General features: G+C 35.3%; 1 protein-coding gene and 2 pseudogenes across 1 annotated transcript; all 3 read right to left on the reverse strand.

Annotated features, from left to right (window-relative positions):
- Window positions 1–661: 661 nt before the first annotated feature.
- Window positions 662–3,739, reverse strand: LOC106310498 (annotated as a pseudogene).
- Window positions 3,736–7,048, reverse strand: LOC106310509 (protein TOC75-3, chloroplastic). The gene is made up of 6 exons (XM_013747744.1): window positions 5,788–7,048; window positions 5,404–5,625; window positions 5,201–5,308; window positions 4,918–5,109; window positions 4,332–4,835; window positions 3,736–4,252 (listed from the first exon to the last, which is right to left on the reverse strand). The coding sequence occupies exons 1-6, from the start codon at window positions 6,961–6,963 to the stop codon at window positions 4,013–4,015; spliced, it is 2,442 nt and encodes an 813-aa protein (XP_013603198.1). The 5' UTR covers window positions 6,964–7,048; the 3' UTR covers window positions 3,736–4,012.
- A 10,095-nt stretch (window positions 7,049–17,143) lies between these two features.
- Window positions 17,144–18,454, reverse strand: LOC106334651 (annotated as a pseudogene).
- Window positions 18,455–19,338: the final 884 nt, after the last annotated feature.

Consider the following 19,338-nt stretch of genomic DNA (forward strand, 5'->3'; position numbering starts at 1 on the left):
GTGAAAATTTTCCATTAATTATTTTTCATCAAATTTATCATCTTCATATTAATTTAGTGAATACTAAAATAAAGCAAAAAGATAAAAAAAAAAGACTTAGAAAATAAGATGTCTGAATTGCGATGTATTCAAGTGTTTTACAAATTATATAAGGTTCTTTATTACTATAACATTATGGTAATAGTTATTAACACAAATTTAACTTATATAACAAATAGATTTTCATGTATTGTTATAAAATAGATACATATTTACATGTTTCTACTTTTAATCGGTTTTGTTCGGTTTATTCGGTTTAATTGGTTATATACCAAACCATATCGAAATCCTACGGTTTTTATAAAATTATATTCATTCGGTTTATATCGTATATACCAAAACCAAACCATATTGTCTATTTCGGTTCGGTTCGGTTCGGTTTTACCATATTGAACAGCCCTAAATAGACGTGAGACCAATATAAATGCACATATGTCAACCTTTCTTACGATTTTTCGTGAAAGTTTCAGTTTTGCAATATATGTTGGAACTAGTCGTATATATTCTGAAATGTCGTATTTAATCCCCAAAGTTTGACAATTAGAAGTTTACCAGAAAAAAAAAAATGTTTGACAATTAGAAAAATGTTGTGTCAAATAAAATACGTCTCAAACTTTTGGCTCACATTTTTGATATTTAAAAAATACAACAAAAAGTTTAGGGGATCTCAAAGAAGAAAACTCTTTCCCGATTCTCAGCACAACTCAAACAGCTCAAGCAGAACAATAACATTAAGCAATTATTTGATGGTTACAGTGCAATTTTTCTTCAGAAAAGCTATTGTAATTACATTTTCTTTTAAGAAGAAACCATGATATTCTAGCCTAGTGTGATGACATGACGTGTGTGTGCGTGGTAGTGATTCAACCCCATGAGTAGTTTTTTCTTCTTCCAAAAGCTCATCACATTCTTGAAATTATGTAGCAGGGCCTAAAAGTTAGATATGGAATCATAAGCTTATAATCTAGTAGCCTCGAACAAGTGCCAAGAATCGATCCGGAATCATCAGCTTCATTCTTGGTCGTAATCTGTTGATCAGATTCAGATGGACCAAACTAGGCATGGCTGCTTCTTCTATCCACAATGCATCTAATCCTACCCTGAACAATGCAAGCTTCCTCAGCCGAGCAAAACCTTGTGCACTGATGCTCATCTTTACTCCCGAGCAATCACAATCTTCCAGTCTGGGCAAAGCAGGCATTGGGTCTTCCTCGAGATTTGTTCCGGAAAATGTTACTGACTCAAGACTGGGAAAGAACACAACTGCTTCTGATGAATCGATGATATTCTGAAGGTCGGTACTCTCAGAGTTAAGGCACGAAGATTTTTCAGTATAGAGAAGTAACTCTAAGTCCAAACGAACTCTTCTCAGCTCTACATACCCGGAATCATATATCTCCAAGTCTCGAAGGTTTTTGAGTGACTTATGTTGTAGTTTACTCCAGCTATAGGAGCAGATAGACCTTAAAGTCTGAAGGTTAACCACATCTCCTATTAGTAATCTTCCCATGAGGTGCCTTACTGACGTGAGCTTACGTAGATCAGTCATTCCCTCAAACCGGTTGCCTGATGCATCTAGTGTCTGTAGAAACTGCAAGTTGGAGATCAAAGATGGTAAATGTCTAAGACCAGTATCAGCTACACCAAGATACCTCAAGTGTATTAACTCGCATATCACATCTGGTAAACTCATAAAGGGGATGTATCCTTCACAATCAAACAGAAGCCCTCCGAGATTAAGCACTCTAAGTAGCTTCAGTTTCAAGTTTGTGGTCTTAACATAACTTCCCAGCATTCTCTTCTGCTCTCCAATGAACAAGAAGGACCGCATCCGTTTGTTCACACGTCTGTCACACAAGTAGTTGTTGTCCATAAGATGGTGGACCACTTCTCTTCTGCAAGTAGTTGAAGAATGATGCTCGTTATAAACAACATTTACAAAGTTGATCTCTTTTGCTTTCTTGATAGCCACGTCTCTAAGAAGATCATGGATTCTACAAAACACCACTTTTCCTCTTGCTCTCCTCACTGCTTCCACTAAGCTTCTGTCTATCAGCTCTTCCATGTAATGCCGAGCCACGTCTTCCATCATCATTTCTCCATCCTCTTGTATAAACCCTTCAGCGACAAGTAAGTGTATTAATTTCTCCACATCAATCTCATAGTCCTCAGGGAAGACGCAAAGATAAAGAAAGCAGAGTCTCAACTCATGATGCAGCTCGTTGAAACTAAAATCAAATATAGTGGATATGTGAATAGAGTCATCCTTTAGGAATCGCCAGACACTGGCACACACCTCATGCCACTCGTTTGGCCTCTTCTTAGACAATAGCCCAGCAAGAACGACTATAGCAAGAGGTAAACCATCGCATTTTTGAACCATTTCTTTGCCAATTCTATGCAGATCCTCATCGACGACCCATTGCATATTCATGAATGCTTTCAGATCAAACGGTTTCCAGCATTCTTCAAACGTCAAAAACCTTAACTTATGAACATGGACTCTCCCATCCACGCCTTCAGCCACAGCTTTGATGCACGTAGTGATGATGACTCTACTTCCTCCATGATTGCACGGTAAGGCTCTCCCACGCGTCCTGCTTCCATATATCATCTACCACCACCAAGTACCTTCTTCCGTCTAGAAGATCATGAAGGTAAGCTTCTAGCTCCTCCTCCTCTGTAAACATCTTGATCCTTTCAAGCTCTTCCCCAGAAGCAACTCCTAGAGATCTTATGATTCTTAAAAGCATATCTCGTGTATTATAATCTTGAGAGACATAGGTCCAGGCGCGATGATACTCAAATCTTCTCTTTACATCCCCCAAGTTGTAGAGCTTCCTAGCAAGAGCAGTCTTCCCGAGACCTCCCATGCCAAATATCGAGATAATATATCGCTTGCCCCCCCATCACCCTCATAATCAAGAAGCTTTGCCAAAAGAAGCTTAAAATCATCTTCAAAACCAACGACAAGCTCTTCCTGATCAACAGGTCGAAAGCTGCCTCACCCTCGAACTTGTTGCCATGTCTCCTCCAAGCTCTTTGAATCTTCCTATGCCGTAAGTCTCACGCTTACGAGTGATATCGAGAATTCTTCTCTTGAGGGATCTGATATCGTCACCTATATTGTACGCATCTTTTTTCTCGCCTATTTTGTTGGCCAGTCTCATCAAACCTCACCTCTGTGATCTTTCTTTGAATTTTAGAAAATAAGTGTCCAAAACATCTTCTACATCATAAGCGATATCTAAAACCATTTTAGTCCACTCTTTTGAGACCTCATCTTCTCTCTCTCGTGCTTCGACATCCTTGAGATAACAGTGGATGCAAGTCAACTCCGTCTTCAGCTCTTCAAGATCATCTTTGACTGTCATCAACATCGACGCTTCTTTGATGAGATAGTCGCCCATCTTTCCGACAATGAATCCAGTGATCGCATCAACCATCTCAAATCGAATTGAAAGATCTCCAAATAAGATATTCTTTGTTTCTTTTGTGGTCAACCTTGCTAGCCATGAAGCCGACTTTGTGGATGTTTGTATTGACACTTGATCAAATTTTGTTGCCTCCTACTATTCTATGACCCACCATCTCCTGCTGGTAATTTTATAAGATAAAGCCAAGCAGACGTGATATACTACCCATATAGATTCTCATTTGTCAACTACTAGAAAAGTAAAGCGCGGATTAAACTTATAATCAAATTATAAAATTTTCTTCTCAAAAATTAATATTAAGAAGCTCAACGTATTCCCTCACTTGCAAGTAAAAGGATGAAGAAACTTCTCAGCATAACTTAACAACACAAGTAAAACTCTTAACATTAAACAATTATTTGAAAGGGAACCAAAAAAAAAAAAGATTTAGAATCCACAAAAGAAAGAAAAAAAAAATGCACGAGGGCTTGAACAAATCCTTAAAGAGAAAAATGGCAAAGCCTAAAGTGAGTTACACGAACTTACTTCTCGTTACCTTAATACCTCTCTCCAAACCGGAAAAACAGAGCACCAGTTCCATTGTTGTGATCTACAGCATACTCAGCTCGTACCAGACCTAACTTCACTCCTACACCGTATGATGAACCTTGTCCCATTCTCCTATACACTGCTGTTGGGTTCCCTTTCACGTCCTTGGAGCTTCCCAAATCGTTCCCATGCTCAGCAAATGCATACACATGCGTGTTCTTCACAGGTACTCTAATCTCAGCACCAAGCTGCAATCCATGAAACAAACAAAATCAGAGACTTATGTTTTTGTCGAGTGTTTTAGTTTCGTGGTGTTTGCTGTTTTACCTCGAGGATGTTTCTGGCCGCACCGAGCTCCCCCATGTTGTAGCCACGGACAGAATAAGGACCTCCAAGAACAAAGGCTTCGTAGCTTGGAAGATCGCCAACATAACCACCATAGTGTCCATGAAGAACTAGAACCGGTGGCGGTGGCTTCCCAGCGCCTTCTTCCACCTGCTGAAGCTGAATGAATCTTGTCAACGTCAATTGGTGACGGTTGAAGAAGGGGAATTTGCTTCCAATACCCAATCCTTGATCTACCTGGAACACGTTCCTCTCTCCAACAACAGCCCCGTTGACAAACTTGGTGTTGTCACGGGTGATGTTGGCTTGTAGAAAGGCCATCCGGTCAATACCGGTACCGCTGAGAGTTGTCGGAGGTCCATCAGCACTGATTCCTCCACTAGGTAGTAGTCTCTGACCATTTGCAGCGATGTGGCTGCTTTCATCTCGAGTTGTTATCTCCTCCATCACAAGCCCATATGTAAACTTGCTCTGACGGGTGAAGTTCTGCAAGAAAGAATATGTTTGATTTACAATATTCTGTAGGACAGAACACGAGGACTACGCCACAGAGTATTGGCAAGCTTACCTCAGTTATGTTAGCTTTCACTCCAGCTCGATCAACCCAAATTGGTGGTACTTCGTCAACACCTGGTCCTCCAGTGAACACAGGGCTAAGTTTGCGGCTGTTGAAGCAGCTCGTTTTGAATGTACGGTTACGAGGATTGTAAACACCGTCCAGATATGGATGTACATAATCGAGCTTAAACGAAAGATCATCCTGCAGGCACGCAGAAGCAGTGATAGATATGGTGTCAAGAAAACAAGCTAAGGTAGATATTAGTCAAATATGTAAGCATGCCAAAATGTACCTGAGGATTCAAGAAGTTGCTAGTGGTCACTGACCCCATGAGAGACCTGTTAAGACCCTGGATGTTTCGATGTTCGAAAGTAACAGACCCACCTGGCTGGAATGAAGCCTGATGCATATAAGCAAGAACAAAGTAAAATCAATTACAATTTTTTATTAAAACCAATCAAATCTGTACTTATTCCAGTAAGGAAGGATTCATACCAGAGTGGGAGTGCCTCCAGGTCCAGGAACTATACTCCATTCAGTACTGACTTCAGCTGACTTCTGTTCGAGCTCTTTCAGTTTGATCTCAACGATAATGCCCCCTTCGTTTTTCTCATCTTGGCGTGGATTCACTTCAATGTTAGAGAACAATCCTAGTGAGTTGATGTTCCTCAGAGCTTGTCTCCCAGCTTCAATGTTGAAAACATAGCCTTGGCGAAGCTATCAACAAAACATAGATACTATCACCAACACTAACATAACAAATGAGATCAACCATAACATGTCTCAAAATGGGAAGCTTTGTTCAACCCAAAAGGACAAGTTAACACTGAAACAACGTATTGCCTTTAAAGTTTTACACGTGAGAGTTGAGACAGATACCTGCTTCGGCAACTCCCTGCGCACGATAGGAACTTGAGTGTTACCTTCAACGACATTACCAAGCTTGTCTAGAAACTGAATAACCAACTGAGTGATGTCTCCTTCCACAACTTCACAGACAACCTCCTTAGTGTTCAAATTCCCGAAATTCACAACCTGAGCACAAGCATACCCTTCATCCTGGTACCACTTCTGAACAAGGTCCCTAATCTTCTGCAACAACCTCGCACTGACTTTCCCTTGATCCCTCAACATCTGCATCACCTCACCATACACAGGCGCAGGCAACAAACACGGCCTTGCCCTATCCATCCTCCGCTTGTAATCCTTCTCCAAGCTCCTGTAATACTCAAGCTTCTCTTTATCCGTCATGTCTGCATCCATCTCAATTGGCTTTGACTGAACCATTAGACCCACGTTGATACACCTGAACCTATCTGCGGACTGCCACGTGCTCTCAGCGAAGGAGATAGTGACTCCTAAGGTTCCGTCGGGCTTGGTCTTCCCTTCCAAGTCGACTTTCTCGAACATACCGCAGGTAGCTAGGGTTTCGAGCTCCTTCTGCAATTGAGCTTTGGTGTAGACTCCACCTGGCCGGATTGATACCATCTCGAAGAAGGAGTCCTCAGTGCCGATCGTGGATTGTCTCCTCCGATCAAAGAAGACAATGTCGGAGACCTTGTACTTCTTGAACCCACTTAGCTTGTTTAATTGAACTACGATGTTCGCCGGTAAGCCGTGAGAATCCCAATCCGGTGACTGTTCCTCATCGGCAACAGCAGGCGCTGGAGATAACAATTTTCCCAAAAATCCACCGTCATCTCCGTCTCCACCGCCGCCTCCCCCGCCGAAATTTCCATTGCCTCCTCTTCCTCCTCCTTCGCCGCTGCTTAGAAACGACGACGGAAGATTCGAGATTCGGAAAAGGAAGAAGGACGCAGCGGAGGAGGCAGAGGCTACGGCGAGAGATTTCGCTAGGTTTTTAAGGAGGAGGTCCTTTGGAGGGGCTTCTGTATCTCGGCTACTACTGCATTTTATGGATGGGACGCGAGGAGACGGCGAGGAGATACGTGGTAGGCGAGAAGAGGGGAGAGATAAGAGCTTCCGACGGGTACAGATAGAAGTAGAGCTTGTGGTGCCCGGGATAAGCTGGCCGTTGACGGAGAAGGCGGCCATGGCGTGAAAAGAGAGAGCGAGGATAAGGTTTCAGAGAGAAGATGCCGAGGTTTCGGCAAAAGCATGTACAGTGTGTTTGGATTTTGTGTCCAAGTTTCTTTCCACGTCATTTTGCTTTTGGTATTTACAGACAAACAATGTGACGTTTTTCTTAGATGGAAACAGCATGCATGTTCACCGACAAGATGCAAAACTGCGGAGAGACAAGTTTGTGGCTATGTGCATGTGTAAAGGACCCTTGTTCGGAAACTCGCTAGGCGCTACGCTTGCAGCGTATCCGGGCCTAGCGATTTATTGAAAAAGCAGAAAAAAATCAGAGATTACTCGTAGAGGAATTTTTTGTATTTTATATGTATAATACTTAATTTATACGTATATTATAGGCTAGTGGTTTGGTCATTAGTATGGCCTGAAATATTCTGGATTTCTAGGTGATTAGAGTGTTATTTAATTTCACCGTTTTTAGTGAACTGTATTAAATATAACTATATGTAAAGAGATACCGAGATAGTACTGTAGTCCAATGGTTTGAGTTTCTTTTTTACTCATTGGTTCACGGTTTCAAATCGAGAAAGAGGTAATATTTTTTTAATTGTAAGTGAATGCAAAATTACTATATTGCCATCATCTCCTTCCTCTCAACTCTGTCGAACGAAAACCCCAATTTTTTTCACTTTACTTTTTTTTTTAAGATTCTTAACAGTTTTCACTGATTTTATGATGTTTTTAACCCGATTACCCTAGATTCTCAACGAAACATTCGATTTTGTACTTGAAAATTAAGAAAAAGTGAGTTTTATGTTGATTTTTCTTAAGAACGTTGAATCGTGATGTTAATTACACTGACTTGCTTCCTTATAACTCGTTCTACGCGGCTAAAACGCTGAAAATATACGGCTACCGCTGAGGTCTGATTCGCCGCAGCCATCTACCATGTAGTGATTATTCGGACGATTACTCGGCTCCTCGCCCGAGTTTTTGAACAAGACTAAGGAGGCATTGCACTCGTGTGTTTAGAGTTAGGAACAATAAAGGTAAACTAAATTTTTATCCGCACAATTTTTTTTCACTATATATATATATATATATATAATTATCTCAATATACACAAATAAATTTCATATTTATAAAGATGAAAAGTTGCATTGAAAATTGAGAAAAGTGGGTGTAAAATGACTTAGACAACTTTTTTTGTTGAACTAATTTACTCTAAATAGATAAGATATGTCTAGGGACTAAAGTTAACTTATCAGCCTATTATAATTTATTTAATATTTTTTAAGAAATATATAATTGGTGTATATATTATATCATGTTTATGCTCAAAAACAAAATATATTAATTTTTTTTTCTCTCCCTTTTCTTGTCTTCTTTCACAATTTTTTTTGTCTCTTCTTTTTTTCTCAAATGTAAGTTTCAAATTTTTCTAAATTTTAATTTAAAGACGAAAAATGAGCGATTCTAATACAAAATCATAACTGAATCGAAATTATTATATATCGTTCAAGGTTAAGGCATCTCATAGCAGGCTACATCGTGTGTTACACATTTATCTTTACCAAATAAGTGTCATATTTGTAAAACCCAATATTAGAGTAATGTAAATCCTAAACAATAAATCATGACAATCGTTAGATGGATAAAAGAAATAATATCTAGTTAACATATATATTAGATGGTCAATAATGCTTTAAATTTGAATGATATAACACATAATTTTCATTAATCACATTGTTCATATCTAATAAGTTAAGTAATATATACTTATTATCCGTAAATCAATATTGTTAGTTGGATTTTTCGATTAGTGATTGGTTATCACTATAGATCTCAACCCAATGATTATTTGAGTAAATAGTGTGATGTTAGTTGGTTCACAATTGGGTGTAGATAATGTAAATAATACATGTAACACAGTTAGGTGTAGAAACCTTTAACCGGCTAACATCCATTTTCAATTTATGTTGGAGAGCTAATATTGGGTTACATGTATAATTTTTAGTTTGAGATCTATAATTATATCCGAACAGTAATAGAAAAATCAACTAATAATAATGATATCCGGATAACTGTTATTATTTGGGTTTAGGCTTTAAGGTTTATCATTTGGGTTTAGGGTTACTTTTTAGGTTTGAAGTTTTGTTTTTAGTGTTTATCCTGTGCGTTTTGGGTTTAGAATTTACTATTAGGCTTAATATTTATCCTTTGGATTTAGGATTTAAGGTTAGAGTTTAGGGTTTATCCTCTGAGTTTTAAGTTAAGAGTTTGGGTTTACGATTTATGTTTCTTCTTTAGATTTAAAGTTTAAGGCTTAAGGTTTATAATGTGGAGGTAAGAATACGGTTAAACATAATATTAGATCTCCAACATGCAACTGAAATGTTGTTAGCTGGATAAAACTTTATAAGAACAATTAATTTTAATATTAGTTGCAATGGCAGTTAACTCATAATGCAAGAAGTTATCATAAGTCTTCTTCTGGGTTTTTTCATATATCTAAAGGATAAATCCTAAACTCAAATGATAAATTCTAAACCCAAAGGATAAACCCTAAATCCAAACTCATATGATAAACATTAAACCCAAATGATAAACACTAAACCATATACCCTATACCCAAAGATAAAATCTTCTACAAAGGATGAACATTAATCATATATCCAAAGGATATATCTTAAACATCGAATTGTAAAATATAATCTTTGAGTAATGTAAATACTAAACAATAAATCACTACAATCGTTAGATAGATAAAAGAAATAATATTCAGTTAACATATATATTGGACGGCCAATACTGCTTTAAATTTTAATGATATAACACATACGTTTCCTTAATCACATTGTATATATATCTTAAAAGTTAAGTAATATATACTTGTTATCCGGAAATCAATATTGTTAGTTGGGTTTTTCGATCACTGGTCGGTTATTACTATATATCTCAACCCAAAGATTATTTGAGTAGATAATGTGATGTTAGTTGGTTCATTTAAAGCAAATAATACATGTAACATAGTTGGGTTTGGATACCTTTAACAGGCTAACATCCATTTTAATTATATGTTGGAGAGCTAATATTGTGTTACATGTATAATATTTGGTTTGAAATCTATAATTATACCCAACCACTCATAGAAAAATCAACTAACAATAATGATTTCTGGATGACACGTATTATTTGGGTTTAGACTTTAAGGTTTATCATTTAGGTTCAGAGTTATCCTTTAGGTTTGAAGTTTCTTTTTTAGCATTTATCCCATGGGTTTGGGTTAGATTTTACCATTGGACTTAATATTTATCTTTTTGGTTTAGGATTTAAGGTTAGAGTTTATCCTATAAGTTAAGAGTTAAAAATTTGGGTTTACAATTTATTTCTTCTTTGGATTTAACGTTTAAGGCTTAAGGTTTATAGTGCAGAGGTAAGAACTTGATTAAAAAAAATATTAGCTCTCAGACATTCAATTGAAATTTTTTTAGCTGGATAAAATTTTGTAAGAACAACTAATCTTAATATTAGTTATGAATGACAGTTAATTCATAATGAAACAAGTTATCTTATGTCTTCTTCTCGGTTTTTTCATATATACAAAGGATAAATATTAAATCCAAATGATAAACCCTAAACCCAAATGATAAAACATTAAACTCAAAGGATAAACTCCAAATCCAAACCCATATGATAAACATTAAACTCAAAGAATAAACACTAAACCCCAAACTCAAAGATAAAATACATTCCATAGGGTGAACCTTAACCATATATCCAGAGGATAATTCTTAAACATCAAATCGTAAAACCTAATCCTGGAGTAATCACTACAAGAAAAAAGGCTTTTCTTAGCGTACGGAAAACTTTATCTAACGATACGATAGCGGTCTATGAAGCGTTGTATCATCGTCCGTCATAGTAGGTCAAGCACATTAAATAGTGGTTTTTCGTGCTGCTATCTTATTGTCGTATATCATAGCGTTTTTTGTATGCAATTAAACATTTTTTAATAGCGTCTCTTTTTGTTATTATTTATATTAAAATTATTTATTTTATAATTATATTTTTAGTTAATTATTTAAAAATAAAACATAATTAAAATCAATTCATATATTTAAAATTGCTTTATTATTTAAATTGATTTATAATTAAATTGGATAACAAAAATATAAAAAGAACTCTAATTAAATAATAAACCAACTAAACCAAAAGCTAAACCAAGCTTTAACCTAATTACTAACTAAACGTCGCCGCACCACCACCTTCGTTGTATTCTTCATCTTCCATTCCTCACCCGTCGCACCACCACCTCCGTCGCCGTGTTCTTCCATGGCCTTCGTCGTCGCATCAAGCCATGCCCTTCGTTGTCTTCTTCATCTTCCATTCCTCACACATCGCGCGACCATCTCTGCTCGCGACCACCTTAACCAACAAAAAAAATTCAGATTCAACATAGAGAGAGAGAGAGAGAGAGAAGAGAAGAGAGTACCGCGAGTGTTGGAGTCGTCGACCACCTCAGCCGCGTCTCGCGGCGGAATGATATTTGTCAGTATCGTGAGAAACATCGATGCTTAACCTCTGCTTCTGGATCTAGTATTCTTGATAAGAGAGAAGAAGATGGAGAAAAGAGAGATCGACAAATGGAGAGGAGATGAGTCATGAAGCAGAGATCTCGCGAGGATAGAGAGAAATGGAGCAGAGATTGGCAAAGAGAATGAGGGGGCTAGTAGTGAATAAAGCATAAGGAGGAAGAGATGAGGAGATGAAGTTGTGTAAGAGAATCTGTCGAAAGATATGAGATCTGTTTGCTCAAGAAAATCCAGAACTGAATAAAAGATTAATTTTGGTCCATTGGATGAGGATCCCGTCATCTGACAGTGAAAAGCTTAATCCTTGTGCTTATGAACTAACCAATAGGATTTTTTCTTTTAGTTGTTTTACTTTATTTTCTCTTTGGACTGTAAAGTTTATTTGGGTAGTATTTTGGTTCTATATCTACGTTGTTGTACATCAACATATTTTTTTTGCTTCTAATCTTTCTTTAATTTTAATGTTTATTATAAGTTTGATTAAAATTCTAGGTTTAATTCAATTAAAGTGGATATGTACATAGTTCTAAAAACTTGAAATTTTTTAGATTTAAATTTAGATCTTAACCCTAAACATACCCTAAACTCCAAAATTCAAGATTTGCAAAATACAATATATATATATATATAAGTTAAGTCTAGAATGTGGGTAAAAATTGTAGTGTATTAAATTTTAGAAAAGTTTTGATTTGAATTTAGATTTAAAGTTTGGAGTTTAGAATAAAGTTTTGAGTATAGGGTTTGAGGGTTAAGGGTTTGGAGTATTGATTTAAGATTTGAGATTAACTTTTGAAAATATTAATTTTGTAGTTTATATTTAAGATATGAAGTTAAATTTAAGATTTAATGTTAAAATTTTAGAATTTAAAGTTTTTGTTTAGAGTTTAGGGGTTGTGTTAAAAGTTTAGGGTTTAGGTTTAGTGTTAAGGTTTTTGGAGGCAAATAAAATAGAGTGAGTGGGAAAGTGAAACAAGGGTGAAAGGGAAAATCAATTATTTTCTGCTTTAATTATGCATAGCGTTTCAAAACTGAAAGTGCTATGTATACTAAGTTTAGAAAAAACGTTTACGGAACTAAAATCGGACCAACTAAAGATAGCGTTTGCATTTTCACAAATGCTATCTAAAAGTAAAAGGTATGTAAACCATAGCACAATCGAAAAAACGTTATACTGTTTTGCTATTAAAACCCAAATTTCTTGTAGTGAATGTAAATTCTAAACAGTAAATTACGACAATTGCTAGAGGGATAAAAGAAATAACATCCAGTTAACATATATATTGGACATATGTTTCATTAACCACATTGTTCATATCTAATAAGTTAAGTAATGTATACTTGTTATCTGGAAATCAATATTGTTAGTGGGTTTTTCCGATCAGTGATCGGTTATCACTATAGATCTCAATCCAAAGATTGTTTGAGTAGATAATGTGATGTTTGTTGGTTCACTCAAAGCGAATAATACATGTAACGCAGTTGGGTTTAGAAATCTTTAACCTGCTAACATGCATTTTCAATTATATGTTGGGAAATTAATATTGTGTTACATGTATAATCTTTGATTTAGTGTCTATAGTTATAGCAGTCCACTGATAGAAAAACCAACTAACAATAATGATATCCGAATAACTAGTATTATTTGGGTTTAGGCTTTAGAGTTTAACATTTGGGTTTAGGATTATCTTTTAGGTTTGAGGTTTAGATTTTAATGTTTATCCTATGGGTTTGGATTTACCATTGGGTTTAATATCTATCCTTTGGGTTTAAGATTTTAGGTTAGAGTTTAGGGTAATCTCTTAGGTTTAGAGTTATGAGTTTGGGTTTAGGATTTAATTTTATTCATTAGATTTAATGTTTAGAGCTTAAGGTTTATAGTGTGAAAATAAAAATACAGTTAAACATAATATTAGCTCTCTAAAATATGCAACTGAAATGGTTGTTAGCTGAATAAGACTTTATACGAACGACTAATTTTTATATTAGTTGTAAATGGCGGTTAATTCATAATGCAACAATTTATCCTAAGTTTTCTTCTGCGATTTTCCATATATACAAAAGCTAAACTCTAAACTCTAAACTCAATGGATAAAACATAAACCCAAACCCATATAATAAACATTAAGCCCAAAAGATAAACACTAAACCCTAAACCTAAAGATAAATTATACTCCAAAGGATATATACAAAACCCCAAACCCAAAGATAAACACTAAACCCAAACCCATATGATAAACATTAAACCCGAAGGATATATACTAAAGCATAAACTCAAAGATAAAAAATTCTCCAAAGGGTGAACCTCAACCCTATATCAAACGATAAACCTTAAATATTGAATTATAAAACTTAATCCTAGAGTAATGTAAATCCTAAACAATAAATCACGACATCTCTTAGAGGGATAATAGAAATAATATCTAGTTAACATATCTATTGGACGGTCAATACTTCTTTAAATTTGAATGATATAACACATACATTTCATTAATCAGATTTTTATATCCAATATGGTAAGTAACATATACTTGTTATCCAGAAATCAATATTGTTAGTTGTTTTTTCGATTAGTGATCGGTTATCACTATATCTAATTCAAAGCATAATTTGTAAGATCAACAATATATAGTAGATGTACTTCACCTTCTGCAAATGAAAACAAAACTGTTAGCAAGTTAAAACTACTCAAAATAAAAGCATGAACAATAAAGTCAAAACATATATTACAATGGATACTTAACTATTAATAACTTACGTTAGCTAGCTAATTATCATATTATCATAACATTTTTATTTGATATATCATATTACCGTTTTAAACTTTGGTTCATATATCATATATGTGTTTTAAACATTGAGTTGTGTAGATTAAACATGTAGATAAAAAAGAATGAGATGAAATATTAGGTATACAAATGAATATGGAGAGAGAGAACAAAAGAGTAATGATTAATTTTGGGCATTATATGTTATTTATGTAGATACATTGTATCTAATATGTTAAGTTGAATTTATTTATTTATTTTATTTAAATTAATTTGACAAGTTTTGATATGTTTTAGTTCTAATAGTAAGGGCATTTTGGTCTTAAATTTTTCCAACAATTCTACTTTCCATGATTACAAATATTCAATTTACTCTTGTATATGAAGTGCAAATTCTCTATATTTAAATTTGATTTGTATAACAAAAATATTAAATATATCTTTTAAATTTGGTGTTATATATTATGTAATTGTATAACATTATTGTTTATGTGTATTATTTGATAATATCATTATATAATATTTTATATTTCATACAAAAAAATCATTAGTATTAGCTTTTTTGAAAGATAGTACTATTAGCATTTTTATAATAAAAATCAATGCTCATACCTTACATTAACCGCTTTATGTATTTCTCTTTGCAATTAAGAAAATAATAAAATATATTAAATTATATTTTGTTACGATTATTTACATAATTTGTTTTAAAAAAATACTCTTAAAACAACACAAAAGTTATATAAGACCCTTTAACAAAAAAGGAAAAAGGGATAACGACACTTATTATAGAATTATAAATGATTGATTCTGGTTCTCTGATCCTTTGGTGTTGCTTGAATATTCTTTGCTTTATTTTCAGAAGGTGTTGTGTAAGGATATTTGTTCACAACAAAAGAAAATTGCCTTGTGGTTTACCTGAGGGATCTAGCGACTAAAAGGAAAGACATATTTTGTTTTCAAATTCTGTTCAAACAAATAACTGTAAGTACTGAATAAGTTGGTTTTTGTTTGAATTGCCAATCCTACGTTATGATTAGTTCATAAGAAGAAAAGAAAAAGGCAGATATCTTACCTATTGTATAATCAAAGACATGGCTTCTTCTCTTGGAAGCCCACAGAGTCGTACCATATTATATTCAGATTTATTATGAGCTTCCAACTTAAAATCAATTGGTGATTAGTGGATTAGCCCTAACCCTTAATATATTAGTTAATGTCCCATTGAATTCCCGATGTGGGATACTTTATCTCTAATAGATGTTAAACTGTGTAGAGCATAAAGCAAATCATAAAATCTAATTTGAGAAAAGAAGAGCCTGGAGATAAACACTCACATCCCTTAACTTCAAGTGATTTAGATGATTATACAATGTAAATTATTCAAATACTATTATCTCCCCTCGTGACTTCCCTCTTAAGCTTCCCGCCAATTGAGAATATAGGTGTTGCACTCTTGCTGCTTTCCTCCCAGTTTTGGGGACCTAGCAACTACTTTGTCACATATACTGCATAACAGAAAAATCATACAAAAAATGTGTCAATCATAACTGTTGTACCAATACACTACACTTGTTAAAGAGCCATAACTCAAACAGCTGTAGACAACGGTATCAAATCTGCAGAGCAATAAGCTTGAACTAATGTTTAGTTTTCTCTTTTTTTGGTCAACCATGTTTACTTTTCTCTTATATTTTCTCACATTATAAATAACTAAAGGTCATCTTTTGGGTTGTAGCAGTTTAGTAAACTAAGTCAGTATGCATATCCAGAAATTACAATGGAAAATGGATTCTATGATTGTTCAAAACAGCAGAGTAAAAATTGACATTGTTAGTAAGTCACTTCCGTTGAAGCAGCTCGAGGTCTAGATGAAGCCAAAACTTTAATGAAGACACCTAACTGATTTCTTTGGAAAACTCTAGGTAAACAGTTTTCTGGGACTCAACAACTACCTTTCCACATTCCTCTTCTATGTAAATCTGTTGCTCATCATAAAAAGTTCATATTTGTGAAGTGATTGAGGTAAAGTAAGAAACCTTACAAAACTCAGCAGCTTGGAGCTCAGAGCAACCCCAAAGGTTTTCTAAGATGAAATGTAATCATGATCTATATACATATCAAGTGAAATCTATAAGATATACCATGTAAGCTTATATCCCTAAGCCTCATAAACTTTATTTTGTGCCTCTACTTAAATCATTTCCATCTCCTAAAAGCTTGTAACTTCAGCCATAAAACACACTATTCACTTCGATTCAACATATGCTACAAATTAGATGATCACCTCGATTATTGTAAAACGCCAACATTTGTTACCATCCAGAAAAACTGAGTTTGCCGGTGGTAGAAAAGAAACGAGTCAGACATTTAATGGCTGGAAAGATCATGAGGAGAAATGTTCCAACTAGCCGGATTATTCGATAATTTATCTTAAGATGATTCATCTATAACTTCTTCATTGCCCTCTTGGTCTAGCAAATATATTTTAAGATGATTCAGCTATATGTAGCTATAATTATGTTCCTAGTTGTAGAAGTACTCTACAAATTTTCTCATCATAGGTTTTCAATCAAATCACAACTGTAAATAACATCAAGCTTTAAGAAACAAAACAGACAAATAGTGAAACAGGGGATAACTAAGGAAGTGAAGATGTTTAGGGCTGATCAGGGACTTCTTTCCATATGATTAATTACATGATGAATCAGAAAGTAGAAAGATTATTATTAATCAAGGATCACTTAAACACATATAACTATAATTTAAGACATGTGATGTAAGAATTGTGCATATTAGAAGGTGGACAACCCCCATAAACACTGGATATGCAATTCATATGTCTTCTTTCTTTTCCCTCTGATCATCTCTTCTCTTCCTCTTAATATCCTTCTCTTTTTCTTTCTTCTTCTCCTCTTCCTCAACCCTCTTCTTTGCTTCTTCGTTCTCCTCCTTCAACGCTACGATCAATCGCTTCAGACAAGTCTCTTTAGCTTCATGTTCTGTTTTCATCAACAGATTCTCTCCAACATTGGCTGGAGTCATCTTGATTTTTTCTACCTCAAGCAACCTCTTAATCTATTGAAACAACTCACCTTCTTCCTCAGCATACAAATAGTTCATTGCCAACACTTTAAACGCTTCAAACCCACAATACGACATTTCTATATGCTTATCCATTCTTCCTTTACGAATCAAAGCCGGATCTAATTTATCTATGAAATTAGTAGTGAACACAATGATCCTCTCACCACCACAAGCTGACCATAACCCATCTATGAAATTCAATAACCCTGATAATGTCACTTTGCTTCCTGTATTCTCACCTTTTTCTTTCTTCATTTGCTTCTCAATTGGGCTAATCTCATCTTCGTCATCTTCCTCCTCCTACTTCTTTTGCTTTCTCTGACCAGTTAGATCAAGAGAGCAATCAATATCTTCGATAACAATTATTGACTTCCCTGAAGTCTCAATCAATAGCCTCCTAAGCTCTGTGTTATCCTTAACCGTTGTCAATTCAAGATCATAGACATCATAATCCAAGAAATTGGCCATTGCAGCTACCATAGTTGATTTTCCAGTTCCCGGTGGACCGTGCAAGAGATACCCTCTTTTCCAAGCTTTCCCAATTCTCTTGTAGTAATCTTGGCTATTACTAAACTTCGTAAGATCGTTCTTGATCTCTTCTTTCTTCTCATTTTCCATAGCAAGAGTATCAAAAGTTCCGGGATGCTCGAAAGTGACATGGCTCCATTTCGTCTGATTATAGCCAGACCAGTTCTGGCTTGGATTGTTCAAATAAAGCTTACTCTCTCTGTTCTTTACCTCCATCTTCTTCCCTTCTTTTCTAATATGATCAAGATACCTGTTTGTAATTATTTGCCTGTCACGTACATGGAACTTGAGGATGTAGAATCTCGATTCCTCGGTTTTAGGGAAATAGGAAAAAGACCGGCTATCGGTATGGTGCTTCTTTGATTGCCACCAAACCTTGACTCCTTTAAACTCATCAGTGATCTCTTCATGGTCGTCCATGCTAAGGACAATAGATTTACTTCCTTTGCTTGTGTTGGCCCTTAGTTTCTTTGTTCGAGAAGAAGAGTCTTTACTGAGATAGTTCTGGATCGTTGCATAATCATCGTTGAAAGTTCAGAGACACCCAAATTATAACTCACACACAAGAGATTTCAAGAACACTTTCTTGTATATTAGAAACCTTTTAAACAATCTCCTAGATCTGTTTAATCTGATTTAAGCTCAGTCACACACGACTAGCGACAGACCAGTTTCTAATCTAAATCACAAAGACCCAAGCTAAACACCTGTTACTTGATCTCTGTAGCCGACAAGAACAAACCTCTTGTTCTAGCTTTTTCTCACTTAACGCTTAACCTAAAACTCTCTTAGATTATCTCATTAAGTAGACACGAAAAAGACAATATTCTATTTCCTAAAATCTTGCAAACTAGAAGATCTTCTTTGCTTCACGTCCAAGCAATATCTTCTATTTCCATAAGTTTGTGACACGTCATCACTCGTAACAAACTCGTCATACTGTGTTACACAATCACTGCAATGTGTAACACACTCTTAGCTCAGCTCGAACACGCTCACAATCTTGAGCTTACATTCTCCCCCTTTTTATCTGAATGTGACACTCTACTCAACTTAGAACCAGCTGTCCTAACATCAACTAGATATCGCTGTCGCCAATAGCACAGGATCAGAGCCTGTCGTACGCACAGAACAATGTCTTGCTAATGTAGTGCTGTTCTTAGTGAGTCAATTCAAGCTCTTCTAGCCACCATCTCATGATCGTAGTGAGTCAATACAAGCTCTTCTAGCCACCATCTCATGATCGCAGCTCCCCCTGCATTATTGAATCACAGTCTCTCATTCTCCCCCTGTATTGAACAAATTTGAAATTCAAGAAACCAGAAACACAACATATTGATAAGCTTAAGAGTGTCAGATTACACAGCCATATTAATTCAAAAGAACATATGAAGCAACATCCAAGCAACATAGCA

This window comes from Brassica oleracea, chromosome C1 (assembly GCF_000695525.1).
Source record: "Brassica oleracea var. oleracea cultivar TO1000 chromosome C1, BOL, whole genome shotgun sequence".
NCBI lineage: Eukaryota > Viridiplantae > Streptophyta > Magnoliopsida > Brassicales > Brassicaceae > Brassica > Brassica oleracea.

Excerpts from the sequence above, each read along its gene's own strand:
- LOC106310509 (XM_013747744.1), bottom strand. The coding sequence starts at position 6,963 with ATGGCCGCCTTCTCCGTCAACGGCCAGCTTATCCCGGGCACCACAAGC. Across the intron at positions 5,626-5,787 it reads GCAGGGAGTTGCCGAAGCAG|CTTCGCCAAGGCTATGTTTT; the intron begins GTATCTGTCTCA and ends TTTTGTTGATAG. Across the intron at positions 4,253-4,331 it reads CGGCCAGAAACATCCTCGAG|CTTGGTGCTGAGATTAGAGT; the intron begins GTAAAACAGCAA and ends CATGGATTGCAG.